Source organism: Arabidopsis lyrata (assembly GCF_000004255.2).
Source record: "Arabidopsis lyrata subsp. lyrata unplaced genomic scaffold ARALYscaffold_1, whole genome shotgun sequence".
In the NCBI taxonomy this organism is placed as follows: Eukaryota; Viridiplantae; Streptophyta; class Magnoliopsida; order Brassicales; family Brassicaceae; genus Arabidopsis; species Arabidopsis lyrata.
The window spans coordinates 18416106-18434986 of NW_003302555.1; the positions used below are offsets into that span (position 1 = coordinate 18416106).

Consider the following 18881-nt stretch of genomic DNA (forward strand, 5'->3'; position numbering starts at 1 on the left):
GTAGATGGGGTCTGTTCTTGTATGCATAGGTTGGTTCTAACCTTTAGCATTCTACTAAAGCTCTGTCCATTCATGAGAGTTCCCTGTTACTGTGAAAAAGTCTGAAACCATTTACAGAGGAACCATCTTTGTTTCTCAGCCTTGTCCTTTAAACCAAATGAGTTCTTCAACAATGTTTTGCTTGATTCATGGTTTGAGCTTAATCAATGTTAAAGGGAATTGATGATCTGAAGGTGTGTGTAGATTGGAACAAATGTTAGGTTGTCTTGTGATGAATATGGCTTAAGTTTTTAAGTAGAGTTTGGTCTCTAAGCATTCTACAATTACTAACTTTGACATTGAGTTCATTTGCTTTGTCTGCATGCTTTGGTTCTGAGTCCCCGCTTTCAAACCTCACCTCCAGCTTGTTCTTAATTGTTTGCTTGAGGGCAAGCAAAGACTAAGTTTGGGGGAGTTGATATGTCTATATTTTACTTGTTTTGAGCATCCATTTAGCATCACTTTACCATCATTTCGTCATTGTTTCATACCATTCTTCATCATTTGTCATCACTTTGCATGATTAGGATAGTTTTGCATGCATGTTGCATATTTGAGTTGTTTTCAGGTGATTTGGAGCTGTTGGTGAGCAAATTGGAAGAAGTGGACCAGAACTCATCAGTATGCTCGACCACGAGGTCGAGCACCATCATCATGACCTTCCAAATGCACTCGACCACGACCAAGTCGATCACCAACTCGAGCACCAAGTCGATCACCAACTCGAGCACCAAGTCGAGCACCAAGTCGAGCACCAAGTCGATCACCAACTCGAGCACCAAGTCGATCACCAAGTCGATCACCAAGTCGATCACCAAGTCGAGTACCCTCTCCTTCACCAACTCGACCTACCACTCGACCTCGTGGTCGAGTACCAGCTCCTTCACTAAGTAGACCACGACTCCAGATCACGACTCGAGCACGCAGTCGAGTATCCTCCACCAACTTACTCGACCAAGCACTCGACTGCACGCTTCAGAGGCTTCTCAGATCCCAACTCAACCAGACACTGAGCATAAGGAAGAGAAGAAGATGAAGCGGGACTCGAGTGCATACTCGACCTAGTCACTCGATCGCATCACGACCAGATCAAGAAACCGCAAAGGAGCCAGCTTTGCTCGACCTCTTCACTCGATTGCACGAAGCCGAATGTCTCCGTAAACCGCCTTAATACTTTGTTGTCTTGTGATTTAGGGTTTCCTAGTATTTGCTATAAATAGGTTGTTTCTCATAATTTTCAGACTAAGTTTTATTCTGTCTAAGTTTTATTCTGCAGAACAATTAGTGCTTTCTTCATATTTGTAATCCAGATTTCTCTTAATCTATTGAGTATTTGCTTTTGATTTCTTCTACAAAGTTGTTCATCTTGTTGAGATCTTGCTAATATGAAGTTTTTATGTATTTCTGGGTTTGTGTTCTTGGTTATGAATTTTGAGTAGTGATTAGGGTTCTTGAGGATGGGTTAGAGTAGTTTAGAATCCTTGATCTGCTAGGTGGTTGAGTTTGATTGGTAGATCCCTTCTGGATTAGTTGTTCTTAATGCTGATTGCTTTCTGATCAACTGGAATCTGAGCCCAGACATTTCCGCACCCAAAAGGTGTTCGATGAAATGTCTGAACCACTAATTCCAGAGATTCGTGGCTCTGTACCAAGGTATTGGTTACAGGGAGCGTTTTGGCTTAGACTTGTTGTTTAGTAATGCCTGTTAGGTTAGCTCTCGTCAATGGTGATTGAGTCTGGGACTAGCTTTGCTTGAGGATCTCTGTTGCGGTAGCACTTTGATTTGGCTATTGAACTTGTTGTCTAGGGATAGTTTGTTGAGCATGTTAACCACCTGTTAGATTAAGGAGACTTCACTACTCGATTACCCCATCCTCGGGAATTTCTCTTCCAATTGATTTCTTTGTTCACATCGCTATTGATTGCTTGATCTCGTTACTTGTTGTTTAGTTTTTGCATTTTTTACTTATTTCACTTGAAGTACTCGACCACACCCAGTGGTTTGGAAACGGACTGTGCAGTCGAGTACATTTGTTGCAGTTTCTGTTTGGTACTCGACCTGGCACTCGACCACATCCAGTGCTTGGCATCAAGCTATGTGATCGAGTGTGTTATCTGTTTCTGTTAGAATTATTGTTTTCTGCATGATCACTGGAACTGTTAATAACATCAAAACCTGTTATTGCTTGGCTTGACTCTGTGAAATCTGATTGCATCTTGATTGCTAGCATCACACCCATTTGGATTGACACCTTAAATACTGCAATGACATGATAGTACTTTAAGGATAATTGATCTTAGTAATAATCCTACTATCACTTCTCTTTAATTCTGTAGTAGGTTATGCCTCCAGAATCAAATAAAATATTTGGCCAAATCACCAATTTTCGGTTTAACAAGCTCATTGTATATATATAATGGTGAATTTTCTTAATATTTTTTAAATTAAACCCCGTATATATACCAGTCTAAAAAGGAGATTCGGTCCAAGATGAATAGACTTGAAAAGTCATCATCTTTGGAAAGGGTATTAAAAGTCCCACATTTTTAAAAGGATCCAAAATAAAACACATGGCCAAAGATGAGTATGTTGTTGATCCTAAAGTGGGATTCACTTCGACATGAATGAACTCAAAGAGTTATCATCTCGAGGGAGAGAATTAAAAGAATTCCACATCGAGAATAAGTTGATAAATTTTGGTGAACTTGACACCCCAGAGCGAGATAACTATGGTGAAGTTATATTCAAAATTTATCACTTTTTGATAAAGTGGAATATCTAAAAATGATGTTCACTCCTAAAATGAGCTTTAAGCCAATCGATCATAACACAAATCCAAGAGATTGCAAAACGATTCATGGTGATTTAATCTCCATATTTTTGTATGGAGCATGCAGTTTAGCATTTATTAATGATTATATATAAGGCCAACAATTTTAAGAAATATTCTCCCATGTTATATATGCATAATTGGAGATCAAATATTTCTCATTTTGAATTTTATGGGTGTAAGATGTATGTTATAAATGCTCCTCTGCACAGCATAAGAAAAAATGACATCCTAAGAAGATGAAATATATAGATGTTGGAGATGAGTCTCCGCTCTATTAATATTGAACCATCTTTTAGAGATGTGCCCATTTCAAAATTTGCAAATCATCATGTTGATGATAAAGTTCCCCATTATTATGGGAGAATCATTGAATTGTTCAGATCTTTGAACAAATGACTACAATAAATATGAACTTAAGAGTTCAAAATTTCAAATAGATCACTATTCATAATAAATTGCAAATCAAATGCAAAAAGTTGATGGATCAGTTTTCATGTAATTATTGATCCTCGTATAAATGCATATGAAGTAAAGTTCATAGGAAATCTCTTGTCCCAGCTAAAAATACTCTACAAAAATATGTCTCTGGCGGATGACATATTACTGTCTATAACACGTAAAAAAACGTGATAGAAAACTTTGGTTCCAAATATATAGAAAATCCCCAAAAATTAAAAGAGGAACATATAGACCCCTAAAGAGGAGCAAACAGACTCCTTAAGTTGTAAAGAGACCGATTGACATGGTTAATAACGAAATCAAGTACCTAAATAAAATCATTTATAATGATTAAGAGATCTCGATTAACCATGTCATTATGGTAAATATGGAACCAAAGCAAAGACAATACAATGTCGACAATAAAAATGATCAAGCGCGCAAATGTAATTAATGAGGATCATGAATCTCCACCTGTGAGTGTAAAAAATATATATATTGGCCAATAAACCAAAAGGCAGCCAAGTCTAAATTAATCTCGTATAAGAAACGAGTAATCTCTGGATACATGGTCCAAGCATTAAAAGAGTATTATGATACTTAGGACAAAACGGTGTGTCACGCCGGATTTTGTCAAAATCACTCGATATTGGCTTGAGTTGCGTCTCATGGGATGTCTGAAGGACTAATCCATAAAAGATATATGATACCATAACTATATTCCGGGAAACTTATAAGCATGCTATTTTTGAACATCATGAAGCTCTTAAAGAGTTATTTCGCATAAAAGATCTTGGAAAGACAAAAGTGTCTCCAGATATTTAACCTTAACATCTAAAGAAAGAGATATTATATTATTCACTTCTAAAGGAAGTCGACTCTATATATTTGATCATGAAGCACTATATATAAATGCTGACTAGCATTTATATATTTTGTGAATTGTAGCTAGCATATATAAGTGCTGACGAGTATTTATATATCTTGTGAATATAGTGTACCTAGTATTTGCTACAGATCTACTTGTAGGATTAATTCATTTCCTTCGACTAGACTTTGAATGAGTTCAAATGTGTCTTCCACTATCTTCAAAGTACGATTGACTTGGGTTTATTGTTGGTTTTGCAGATGGAGGATCTATATCAGATCTATAAAAATATATATCGCAAAACAACAACTTCGTGGCATTTTCAACAATAAATTTTGGTTGTTGCTTGTTCAAGCCATGCCAAAATTATTGCGCTCCATGAAGCATGTCGAGAATTTATATGGCTTAGATTGATGCACTCAACATATACAAGAAGCAAGTAATATAGGCACAAGTGAAGAGCCAACAACAAGATACTGCTACATATGTTTCCCAACTCAAATGAAGCTATGTCAAGAGCGAGATGACAAGACATATTTTTTTAAGATTTTTCTCTTGCACTCAAGAATCTGAGAAGCAAGAAATTGATTTCCGGTACATCCGCTGAAGGAACAATGTAGCAGATTTACAAGGGCGCTTCCTACTACAACATTCTAAAGTATCTTCGCAGATCAAAAGGTCTCTTTTGAAGATGATGTTTCCAAGGGGAGAAATATGATGATGTGCGTGATTGCACTCTTTTTTCCTTATCATGGCTTTTATCCCACTGGATTTTTCCATGAAAAGGTTTTGTAACGAGGCAGCAAATAACACGCAAAAGATAGACATCAAAGAGAAAGTCTATCTCTCTTCCAAAATCTTTGTCATATATTGACGAGATCAAAAGGAGCGAAAAGAATGATCGAGATGCATCATCTACGAAATCTATAAGGAAAACAAGACTCGTCTATTCCAAGGAGAGATTGCGACATTGTACTTTTTTTTCCCTTATCATGGTTTTCCTCCTATACGTTTTTTCCATGATAAGGATTTTTACGAGGCAATACGTAATGCGTCGAGAGGGATGGATAATCAAGGGTGAGTGTTATAAATAGATAATTTGGAGTGTGATTATCCACACTTATCCATGTCATGTAGATAATGCCTATCCTAATTTTGCTTGGGCTCAAAGCCTTCTTTCCTATATATACGTTGTAAGATCAAAGAGTGAATGTAGAGTAGAAGAGAAATAGAAGCAAAAAGCTTCACACTTTATTCTCTCGTCTCTCTCCACTTTCTCTCTTACTTTCTTTTGTTCCTTTTATAAAATATTACTAGATTTTAACCCGCGGTACACCGTGGGATGATTTATTTATAAAGTTAGTATATAAAAAATTTTGCAAATTATATCTCCTCATAAAATATTTATATTTTATAGTTTACAATTGTTATTAAGTAACGGTATACCACAAGTCCACGGGATAATTGTTAATAAACTGACGATTTAACCCGTATTAAAGCGGCATGTTAATGATATTTTAAAATTAAAGCGGTGAGTAAAGAATACTCAGTGAGTGAAACATAGAACACTTTCTAAAGCTATACAACAATCATCATAACACACAACCTTAGATACAAGCAATCAACCTGACATGCTTTAATTTCTAACAACAATTCATAACAATCATATTATCCATACTAACACACACATACGTATCGTTAGGTCCAATCATCATCGTGATGACTAGAACCTCATGAGTGGAGGCTGGCCCTCATGGCTCAGACACTCCCATGCATACCAGGCTCGTCAGTCTTTCTTGACCAACATGTAACCCGTCAGCCCATCAATGTCCATACCTAAATCATTCTCATACATACATACTCATACATAAATCCTCACATTTAATACCTACATACTTGTCATAACATTACCAAATATCACCATCAAACATAAACATAAATCTCAATCATAACATCACATAATCTAATCCTTACCAATCAAATCCAAGCCTATATGCCACAAGTCATGGAGCATAACAAAAGAAAATGATATCATGCTTCTTAAATACCACCCTCAACTCAATTGATTGGAAAAGCACAAAGAAACTGCGACTAACGGTTGGGAGAAGACTCAAGACCTAATAGCTTCCTTCGCAAGAAAACAAATCAGAAATCTTGTTAGGGTTTTTCTGGATTTTAGCTGAACAAACTGATTCTTGTCCAACAAGCAAGCAATGCCGTGACTAGGGTTTACCTTTTCTGATTGATCTAAAGGTTCCGGTAGCTTCCCTGACACCCACTCTGTCTGTAACCATCGTCTGTTGGTATATAACGGCTCAGGTATGACCGGGAACGTGTTCCCAAAACTCCTACCTGAAACTGCAATATTTTTGACACTTAGTATTTTTCTGGATTCATGAAAACTGTGATTTTTCACCAACTTGCAAGTCGATTTTCGGGCGGGATATACCTCGTATCTTAGAACTGAAAGTTGCTGCGTCTTCCTTGCAATAAGATCTATCCAACGACTCCAAATTGACGATTCCTTCTGATCCATCGGGAAATCAATCTTAAAAACCTTTACTTGACACTGCAATTTTTCTCAGATACTTAAAAAAATCTTGGCTCTGGAAACTGTAACTTTTTGCTAACTTTAAACATGATTTCCCAATTGACCTTACCTCTAATTGAAGAACCAAAAACGGTTCTGAAATCTTGGGAACAAGGGCTATCCAGATCCGTAAACAAATCGCCTCAATTCCTTCAGACATATCAGAAAACGGACCACAAAATCCACTACTTGACACTGTTTTCTTCTTTCACTCCTTCATAAGAAAACCCAAAAATTGATACATAAGCCACAAATTCAATGGCTTAAGGAGACAATTAAAGTAGGATTAAATGTAGCCATGATAAGTTTTACTCGTCTAATCAACCCGGTGCTTAACGGTGATGATCCGTGACGTTAGATTCCTCTCCGCACTTGGACGTGATCAAAAACGAAACCATACGCACCAACATCTCCGAATTCAATGGTGATGGTGGCTAAGGATCCAGATGTTTTGGTGTTCTTATGATAGAAATGAATTGATGAAGATGATAACCTGATGGAGGCTGCAGTGGAGATGAAGATATGTACATATATACATACACATTTAGGTTTTTGTGTTATTTGGGTTGATTAGGCCCATCATGGGCTTCGACCTCACATATATGATGATTCAAAACAGTTAAAGACAAATCAAATAAAGATAATAGGAGAATCATAATTCTAAAATCTTAATCAAATCTTCTAAATATCTAAATTATTAAATATGAAATATCCGGTGTATGAGTTAGGTTAAATATAATCCGAGCCAACAAACTTTTTGTGACCAAAATTTGTAAACGGGTTGGATACCCATTGTATCCAAATGCATTTTGCCCACCCGCTAAAAATGTACTTCAAAAATACTAATATAGATTTTATATACATATACATATTAGGGCTTATGGCACATTGGGGCACTTTATGAGTTTTGTGAGCATATGGGGCACTTTGGTGGGAGCAGGCACTTTTTTTGAGTTTTTTCACTGTACAAAAAAAATCAATACAATTTTGCCCTTGCTCTCTTAACAAACGAATACCCAACAAGTTAAAAGAGAATGAGATTAGTTCAATCGTGGGCCGTCCAATTTGAAATACATGTTCAGATTTAATGGTCAAGATTAGGCACAGAAAATAGTGTAACAAAAAAATAAAATAAGAATATTTAATGATAAAAAGACGTTTAGAGGGTACTAAAAATTATTAAAATTTATTTTGAAACCCAATATATTATAATTACATTTTTTCCTTCATTTTGAAACCCATATTACTATATTTTATTAGTATAGTTATATTAAACTTTGTTCATTTTTATTGTTCATTTGTTAGTTGGTAAATGGATAGCTTGTGTATGACAATAAATAGTTACACAGAAAAATCAATTTCTTATGGATAGCATGTGGTGGACAAAACTAAATAGTTAGAGCTTTCGATAAAGAATGAAATTCTGATTTTGATGTGAATATATTAGGATTTAGATTTTGAATTTTGACTTAGAAGTTTGATGGATCTGAAGATGGAGAAGCTTGTGGGTATCATGACAATGATGTAACTTCAGCAAAAGTTTGTTCGATTTTAGAAAAAGGATGGGATTTGGGGAGAGCAACTCATGTCGAAGGTAATCCTTGATGTCGGCACGCTGAGAAAACTCCGATAAAGCATAATCTCATTTGTCGTCGTCGAGTGGTGGTGGAAGGCGGAAAAGATCGATGAGTTTCTTTGTGGTATTCACTTTACCATCCTTCATTTTCTACTCCTCATACATATCAGGTTTTGAATTTTCTAATTCAATTATTTTTTTATTAAAATTTTGAAATTTTTGTCAAATTCATGGATGGTTTATAATGGATAGAGCAAGAGCCATGAAAGTATTTCACAACGATTACCATGAAAAAGAAAAATCTAGTGTTCTCATCTCCATGTCCACATATTTGTCCATTAAACAATGACTATGACAAATAAAAGATCTCATATCCATGTTCCCATAAATATGTCTATTACATTACACAATGTTTCAATCACTACCGTCCACCCCCTTTGATACTGTTGCTCACTGTTAAATAGAGAACCATACACTAGATCCTAAACCCTAAACCCTAAATCCTAAACCCTAAACTCTAAACCATAAACCCTAAACGCTAAACCCTAAAGGCTAAACCCTAAACCGTAAACCTTAAACCCTAAACCCTAAACGCTAAACCCTATACCCTAAACCCTAAAACCTAAACCCAAGATACTAAACCCTAAACCCTAGATACTAAGTCCTAAACCCTAAACCGTAAATCCTACCCCCTCAACCCTAGACACTAAACTCTAGATACTAAACCATAAACACTAGACATTAAACTCTATATATTAAACCCTAAACCCTAGACATTAAACCCTAGTCCCTAAACCTATACCCTATACCCTTAACTCGTGTCAAATCAATTATTAAAGTTATTTTATTGCAAAGCTTGTGTTGAATTAAGTCTTATATTGATGGAAAGATGAACTTGAACTATTAATTCCTAGATATTTTTAACCATCCATATGTTCACATCCATCATCTAGTAGGTTCATATAGAGTGTGATGAGTATAAGTTTTGTCAGTCATTAAACAACGTTTATCTGATTTGGGGACCTAGAACGAAAAGAAGAGGTTGTAAAGTCCTTAAGTGATAAAACAATACGCACACAAGTGCATTTGTATTATTAAAAGCTGATCATCAAAATCTAAACCCCAAACCATACCCTTGAAAGTATACACTAGATACTAAACCCTAAACCTTAAATTCTAAACCCAAGATACTAAACCCTAAACCCTAGATACTAAGTCCAAAACCCTAAACCCTAAATCCTAACCCCTAAATCCTAACCTCTAAACCCTAGATACTGACCTCTAGATACTAAACCCTAAATCCTAGACATTGATAACGGTGAGGCGAGTAAAGTAAAAAACGAAGGATTTGAATGTCGGCCGGATATGGAATTTCTAGGTTTAGGAAGATAGGGATTATGATGCAAACATATACTTTTGAAGATCTGGGTTTAGGAAGAAGGCGATCTGGAGCTGAAGTTGAATTACAGGAAGATGAATTGGGGGATGAGAAGGGAGAAACGGAGGCCGATTGTTCGCCGTCGTCGGAAGTAAATTTCGATTTAGGTCACAGTGAAGAACAAATTACGGGATACGTTTTACTAGAGGAGGACTGTAAAAATTAATATTTTTAATGGATAACCATAGATATGTAACTATGGTTAACGTTAGTTTGAGGGGTTTTTGGTAAAAAAACTTTAAAAAACTACCCACTACCCCCAAACTGCTCTAGAGGTCAATTGAGTTTGAAAAATGTGTCCCATAGTGTAAAATTCTCTACATATTAATATTATAGTTTTTTTTTATAACAATATGGACATTAGTTTGTTTTGTTCAAAGTTTTAGGGTTTCAGATATGGAAAAATGTCCAAAGTATAACTGCTATATAATGGGTTTTACGGTTTTATACCATAATATGTCTAAATTATAGAGTCTTTTTGTTTTTTATTTCTTTAGTCTTTTTTTGTCTTTATTTTCTTCAGGTTTTTACACGATCGAGATTGGATTGAAGATAATTGAGCATTTTGGAGGGAAACCAAAATAGTTAAGCTGAAGAAATGAATCATGAGCCGAATCATGGTATGAGCGTTGATTGACACCACCCTTTGTATCAGTCGACACCTCTCATGACCCAGAGAAGTCTTAAGAGTTTAATAAGTTTTAAAGAATTACAGAATCGCTCCAGAAGACTTCCCTATTTGCAACCAATTCCTGGAATGTTTTTACTTAGATATAAATAGATTTTTGGATCATTGTTTAGACCTATCACTTATATATATATTTTTTATATTTTTAATCTTTGGATTTTGAACAACATTTGGATTTGATTTCGGTTCAGTTCAAATCGGGTAAAAAACTAATAATATGATTAATCGGGTAAAATTCTAAACATATATGATATATTTTGGTATATATTGACGGACTATTAATAGATGTATATATGGTGTATTCGGTTTGGTAAGAAAAGTTCTAGTTTAGTAAAATATAAGAAATTATGTATTGTCTGTATAATAATAATGAAACTTACAGAGCAAATACAAGGTAAAAGATGTTCGTGATAAATCATGAACTGTATCGAGGGACACTTGATCGTCGACATTGCGCAATATAGGGATGGGCCTACGCGAGGTGGTGTCCAGAGGATTAGGGTGGGTTTATGGGGATGGATTGTTCTGGTCGGACAAGTGATTATTGGAAGAACCGCTGTTGATGTGGGTTAGAGGGCCAGTAGTTGAGAGCGACATGGGCTCACTGGTCGAAGATTTCTAGAATATGATTCATTTTCAAGATTCTATGAGTGCATAAACTATGTGAAATTCCATAAATATCATCAATAGAATACCCTATAGCTCGTCTAAACTTTCTCAATTCAGCTAATAGCAAATGCACTTCATCAATACTAAGCTTATCATTTACTATGACCGGATAAGTAGAATTAGGTCCTAGAAAGACGTATGTTAGCCTTTTTGGTAGTGTAAAATCAACTATTATTTTTTGATTTGGGAAAAAAATTCTTTATAAAACCCTCTTTTTGAATTAAAGGTTTTGACAAATACAAAATATCTTTATTTTTCTCAATTAAATCTCTTTTTGATTTAGAAGTTTTGCCAACTTTTTTATTTGTCCGAAATCTGCAAAAAAAAAATTATTGATCAAAAAATTGAATTGAGAACATAATATGATTTTAATTGAGATAAAAAGTTCACCAATTCTGATTAACAAAAACTATATAATTACAAACTTAAAAAATAAAATAAAAACTTTTTTTTTTTCATTTTTTCCTTGTTTAGGCATACATCAAAATTAATTCAAATATATAGATGACTACTTTTTTAAACTATCCTTTATTTTCACTTTTCTCTACCATTATTATGGTTTTGGTGTCAAGTATTTGGTTAAAATGTTCCAGTTTATAGATCTATATTTCTGTTCTATGTTAGGAGAAAAATTTAGCCTTTTATAAAATTTTGTATTGAAATTCAAAACGATACTTATTATAAATTAAAACATTATTTAAACTTAAAAATACTTATTATATTTTTGGGTAGTTTTCACTTTCCATTAAAGTGAAACTATTATCCAGATCTAAGATTGAGATCTAATCCAGATAATTGTATGATGAATCCGGATCATGATACTATAAAATTTCAGAATATATGGATCTGCCATCCCTAATTCCCATTCTATCTCTATTCCCTCAATGGTAAATCCTTCTCATTAGGGATAGACATTTCGGTTGAAGTTTGGGTTTGATTTAAGTTTGGTTCGGTTCATTTAATTCGGTTTTCGAAAAACTGTAACGAAATTCAAGCGAAGTTAGTTTGGTTTGATTTGCGTTCGGGTTGGTTTATGTTTGGTTCGGTTTGTTTTAATTCGGTTTGATTTTTATTCGGTTCAAAATACCAATTAACTATGTAAACACAAAACGAAAATTCATTGTCGTGATATGAAAGCTTTTTTTTTTTTTTTTTTTTTGTGTGGAAATCTTGACGTCTTTACGGCTTTACTCTTTAAAGGTAATTAAGCCATGGATGCAGATACGAACCTCGCGGCCACAGATGGAAGACTATAAAGGAATCTGGTTTTCCCACTCCACTCCTAAGTACTCATTCATTACATGGCTAGTTGCAAAAAACAGACTCGCAACATGAGATAAGATGATTAAATGGAACAGACAAGCAAACTCAAGCTGCATTTTTTGCCAACATCATACAGAGACAAGGGAACATCTGTTCTTCATATGTCCTTTCTCTCTTCAGGTATGGCAAACAATCACAAAAGGAATTCTTGTCACTAATTTTAAAGCAAATTGGAAGGACATGCTCAAGCTGATCAACGGTAATGGCCTAGACAAGACAAAGTGCTTCATTCTACGGTACATCTTTCAAAACGCTATTCATTCCATTTGGAGAGAACGAAACTGCAGACGACACGGCGAAGACCCATCCCCATGTGAGAGGTTGGTAAAGATGATTGATCAAAACGTTAGAAACCGGCTAAGCACAATTAGGAGTGGAGGTGATCTCAAATATGCAGGAGGCATCCAAGTATGGTTCGAATCAAAGCAACAAAGATAATCTCATCTCTTTGTTCCTATTTATGATATTTTTTTTAAACAGTATGCACTGGAGTGTAAACAAGTTTATTTTTTTCTTGAATATAATTTAGCATTAAATTTAAAAAAAAAGAAAGATAATTAAATTTAGTTTTACGTTAATTAGTTTATTAGAAAACTGAAAAAAAAAAATCAAACATGTTAAATGGCAAATGCAATGTGGGTACTAGATAGAATTACATATTTACATATTATTAATTAATTAATAATAAATACATTTGGTGTTCGGTTCGGTTCTGTTCAGTAACCGAATCAAACTGAACCAAACCGAACCAAATTATTTGAGTTGAAAAGAAACCTAACCGAATGGTTTAGTGTAAATTCAGGTTTGAGGTTGGTCAGTTCAGAACGGTTCTATTCAGTTACCTGTCGTTCCCTTCTAATCAATGTTTTCACGCCCGACCCGAACCGCCCGCTCCGACCGGTTAACCCACGACCCATACACTTTCCCGGTTTGGGTTTAGTGCTAATATCCGCCATTTTAAAAACCGAAAAAACCTACAAAAACACGCCATTAACCCGCGATCCAGTGAACCGGTTGAACCGGTTGGGTATGGGTTTAAAAATATCATTTGATTTTGGAATAAATATAGAGTTTTAGACTCTATTTAGTCATTTTTAGAATTTTTTTTAGATTTTAGACTCATTTGTTGTTTTAGACTTTAATGAAACTTCACAGTGATGTCTAAAAAAAATGAATGTAATGGAGAGAGAAATAACCGAGATTAGTTTTTTTGAATTTTGCGATATTTTATTAGTTTATTTTTGTCATTCGTGATCTCATACTATTTTAATATTTATTACGGTTTTAGACTTTTAGGTTGGAATTAAAAATTTAATTTGAATCACTTTATTATTATTGTTAGACTTCATATTTTGTAATATATTAAGAATATTTTTTATTTTTATATTAATAAAAACTAAATAATCTCTATAAATATTAAATATATTAAATAAAATTTTAATCAATTGACCCGTGGTCGAACCCGGTTGACCCAATGACCCGGTGACCCAAAAGGTAGTCCGGTTCACTGTCCGGGTCGGGTTTAAAAACACTGCTTCTAATTATGAGGCCCAATCTTTTAAGGAAGAAATAATCTTCACGGGAGATACTAGGCCTGGGCTTTCGGTTATCCGTTCGGTTATCGGTTGGGTCCATTCGGTTTTCGGTTCTTTCGGTTTTAAAATTTAGTATCCATTCGGATATTTTGAAATTTCGGTTCGGTTTCGGTTTGGTTCCGGTTCTTTCGGTTTTAAAATTTAGTATCCATTCGGTTATTTTGCTTAGAATATTTTCGGATATTTCGGTTATTTTTGAGTATTTTCGAATATTTTTGAATATTTTTCGGTTATTTTTAAGTATTTTGAGTATTTTTATAGATTTTTCAAGTATTTTTGATTATTTGGTCAATAAATAACTAATTATTTCGAAAATATAATTGTATTTCGGGTATTTCGGTTACCCGAAATATTTCGGTTCGGTACCGATTCGGTTACGGTTATTTCGGTTATCAAATTTAGTATCCATTCGGTTATTTTCAAATTTTCGGTTCGGTTCGGTTCGGTTTTTTTTTGCTTCGGTTTCGGTTCGGTACATTCGGTTCGGTTTAAAAGCCCAGCCCTAGGAGATACAAGTGTCATGGGCCGGTTTATGGACTTAATACACAAGCTATAAATACCCTTTGGGCCTCAGGTACTTACAAATATTAGGGGAAAAATGTCATTTAATCGTCCAACTTTCAAAAAATGGCTATTTTATACATGAACTTCATAGGAGGCCATTTTAAACATCAACTAAACGTTGACTGCCGTATTAAACATGAGACTGCGTTGACCTGGCCAATATAGACATGACGTTAAAACTCGATAACGGAACCATTAACAGCCGTTATCAGCCGTTAGCTATTCTGTTAGTTAAATCGTCAACTTTCAAATTTAGGCCATTTTAAACATGAACTTCGTATGAGGCCATTTTAAACATCAACTAAACGTTGACCCGGCCAAAAAAGACATGACGTTAAAATCTGCTAACATAACCACTAACAACTGTTATCAATCATTAACGAACAACAAAACTAAGACAAAAAAAACATAATACAAAGAACCAAGGCACAAACCAAACGCCAAAGACATACTGGTAACCAAAAATGAGAAATCTGTTTTTGTATATTAGTGTGAAATCAAGAGAGGTGAACGAAAGACACTAGACAATGATACGAAAATTGAGAGAAAAGAACAGATGAATACTTAATTTGAGGAGAAGCATGATGAAAGTACATAATATGTATGCAAATGGGAATATGGAACAAAATGAGGATATTAACCCCATTGTCTAATGTCTTACGTTCATCTTTCTTGATCTAATTCTTATCATTGTCTAGTGTCTTACATTCACCTCTCTTGATCTCACCATTCGTCTGCACACTAGTAATCAAGAACAAATTTTTTATTTTTGGTTATTAGTGTCTTTGGTGTTTGGTTTGTGTTTTGGTTCTTTGTATTATGTTTTTTTTTGTCTTAGTTTTGTTGTTCGTTAATGATTGATAACAGTTGTTAGTGGTTATGTTAGCAGATTTTAACGTCATGTCTTTTTTGGCCGGGTCAACGTTTAGTTGATGTTTAATATGGCCTCATACAAAGTTCATGTTTAAAATGACCTAAATTTGAAAGTTGACGATTTAACAAACAGAATAGCTAACGGCTGATAACGGCTGTTAGTGGTTCCGTTATCGAGTTTTAACGTCATGTCTATATTGGACAGGTCAACGCAGTCTCATGTTTAATACGGTAGTCAACGTTTAGTTGATGTTTAAAATGGCCTCCTATGAAATTCATGTATAAAATGGCCATTTTTTGAAAATTGGACGATTAAATAACATTTTTCCCCAAATATTAGTACGCCACACTATATTTCATTTTCAATTACGATGCAGGACATGAATGTTGCAAATAATAAATTCGTTCCCGCCATTATTAAGAGCTAAATAAATATAATAATTATAATTTTTGTGTCAAATATTGGCCCAACGTTCCAGTTTTCTAGATCCATATTTCTTTTATTCTATTACTTTTTTCTTATTAACGTTACCAAAGATCTCTTTTTAGAATCTGCAGTGGCACGTGCCGGTCATGACACGGTACAAAAATCAAAGTACACAAAAAAAGACGAAGGAATCTCAACAGTTTTGTCTTTGGTCAGCGAAAGATCCATCCAACGGTCCAGATCTATCTCATCATCCGGGAAAAGTCTTCATCTAACGGTTGAAATTCATCAACTTATATCAATCGTTCGATCCAAAATTGACCGGTCATGATTTAACATTTCGTCCAATAAATAAGCTTCACCTCCTTAGACCTCTTCTCTAACGCCACCATTTCGAAAATTGAAAATTTGCCCTTTCTTCACCTAAACAAAATAAAGATTCAATTTTTAAAATTTTGTGTCTTTAAAAAAAAAATTAAAAACAAGAGTTCAACGCCGGAGATGTGGCCGGAGAAATCGAGACATACGGTGGTGATTCGAATTTCGCGGTATCGTAGAGCTCAAAAGTGAAAAAAAATGGATAGCCAGAAAGGTCCGGCGAAGCTGACGAGGACGAAGTCTTCTCTTCTCCGTTCATTGCCGTCCGTACGATCATCAATTCATAGCCTTTCTTCAATCTCAGAGGACGAAGAAAGTCTTTCTGAAGAGAAACCGAGAAGAAAACCGCTTCGTAAAACCAGGTCCGGTTTAATCCGGTTTAGCTCAATCATGCTTCTTCTCTCTCTACTCTTCTTCTTCTTCTACTTAGGTCGAGAAGAGATTCCCACCTCAGAGAATCTTCTGATAGCTTTAATTTTCATCGTCGTTACGCTTTTCTTAGCCTCCAAGAACAAAACCCTAATCAACCAAATCATCACAACGGTTAAACAACCGTCAAATCGTAACCACTCATCAAAGCCGGTTCAATGGTTCATCGGCGAATCAAGAACCGAAACCCACATCAAGAAACTCCCTAGAGAAACAGTTGAGTATTACAATAATAGCGATTTCTACGAAGGAGAGTTTCACAAAGGTAAGTGTAATGGAAGTGGAATTTACTATTACTTCATGAAAGGTAAATATGAAGGTGATTGGATTGATGGAAGATACGATGGGTTTGGGATTGAGAGTTGGGCTAGAGGAAGTAAGTACAAGGGACAATATAAACAAGGATCAAGACATGGACATGGTGTTTACAGGTTTTACACTGGAGATTCTTATTCTGGAGAATGGTGTAACGGACAGAGTCATGGTGTTGGTGTTCAGACATGTGCTGATGGTAGCTGTTACGTTGGAGAGTTCAAATTTGGTGTCAAACATGGCCTTGGCCGTTACCATTTTAGGTATATTTCTTTCTCTGATTTGGGTTTTTGGTTGTTTCAATCTCAAAGTTGGAATCTTTTTTTAACTTTCAGTTACCATTTTAGATTTATCGTTTTGGTTCTTGATTATGTCATGCTCAAAGATAGAATCTTTTTTCTTACTTTCAGTTACCATTTTAGGTATATAGCTCTTGTCTGGTTTTGGTTCTTAATTGTTTCACGGTTAAAGTTGGAATCTTTTGTTAACTTATCACAATTCTGTAAATCTATTTGTGATCTAATGGTTATGTTGTTTTAAGAAATGTATTTTGTGATTTTGGGTGGAATTTGTCTACATTATTTGGTAGAGTGCAAGTATTTTGACTTTTTTTCTTGTATCTGCTGCTTATGGTAAAGGTGGATTGTTTGAATGTAGAAATGGAGATACTTATTCGGGTGAGTATTTTGGAGACAAAATGCACGGTTTTGGAGTATACCACTTTGCGAATGGACATTGTTACGAAGGGGCTTGGCACGAGGGTCGTAAACAAGGCTACGGAATGTATACATTTAGGAATAGTGTCACTAAATGTGGTGAATGGGATAGTGGACACCTTAAGACCCCTGTAGCTCCTCCTCTCACAGGCTCTATTCTTAAAGCAGTTCAGGTAAATAAACGACCTCTTATGGAAAGTGATATCTTCTTTCGATTTGTTTGAAATGAACCTCAGGATGTGTTTTTAATGGTTTATGATTATATTTCTTTGTTGCAGGCTGCGAGGGAGAGAGCAGAGAAAGCGATAAAACAGAGGCGAGTGGATGAGAGAGTGAACAAGGCCGAAATGGCAGCAAACAGAGCGGCAACAGCGGCAAGAGTAGCCGCTATAAAGGCAGTTCAATACCAAATCGATGGTACACTTTGCGACTTGGAGGCGAGAGAATTAGCAGTCTAAACACTCTTGATTGTAGCTATTATTGGGAGTTTGTGTAACTTCTCAAATCCACCCTGACTTGCAAACAAAGAGTATTTGCTCGTCGGAGGTTAGCTCTTAACTTTGCTTTTTACCACCTTGCAACTTGTATATATACTCATGAATGCACAATTAGATCCACTTTCCTGGATTAATTACTATATCAATTAAAGAGAAGAGAATGGAACAGTGAACTTTAAAGTAATGAAATAAAAGTTAGTAGATCTATTGACATATTTTGGGATTATAGAAGAAAAGAGTTGAGATCTTGATCCTTATCTTTGTTTTCTGGTCCACACACAGAAGTACAACTATGTCATTGAACAAGATGGGTTTTTGGATCTTGTCCAAAAGAGAGAACATCCATATTCCACGCCCATCTTTAGAGAATATCGCCAGACATATAAACATAACTGAATAAGATAAGAAACAGATCTTGGGACCATTATGCGGTCACTGACTCATCTCTTTCTTACTCTTGAATAAGACCAACATTCAGATCTAGAATGCGACTGACTCATTAGGACCAAATCTTGGTGTTTTTTCTTCTTCTTAATCTAAGTAAATTATTTGCGACTCATGACCATGAGGCTTCTACATTTGTCTTATTGATATTTTGTTTAGTAAGAACAGAATTGCTAGAAAATC

At 35.1% G+C, this 18881-nt stretch overlaps 1 protein-coding gene across 1 annotated transcript; it reads left to right on the forward strand.

Annotated features, from left to right (window-relative positions):
* The first annotated feature begins 16311 nt into the window (after positions 1 to 16311).
* Positions 16312 to 18467, forward strand: LOC9329990 (phosphatidylinositol 4-phosphate 5-kinase 4). The gene is made up of 3 exons (XM_002891185.2): positions 16312 to 17304; positions 17699 to 17930; positions 18036 to 18467. The coding sequence occupies exons 1-3, from the start codon at positions 16499 to 16501 to the stop codon at positions 18213 to 18215; spliced, it is 1218 nt and encodes a 405-aa protein (XP_002891231.1). The 5' UTR covers positions 16312 to 16498; the 3' UTR covers positions 18216 to 18467.
* Positions 18468 to 18881: the final 414 nt, after the last annotated feature.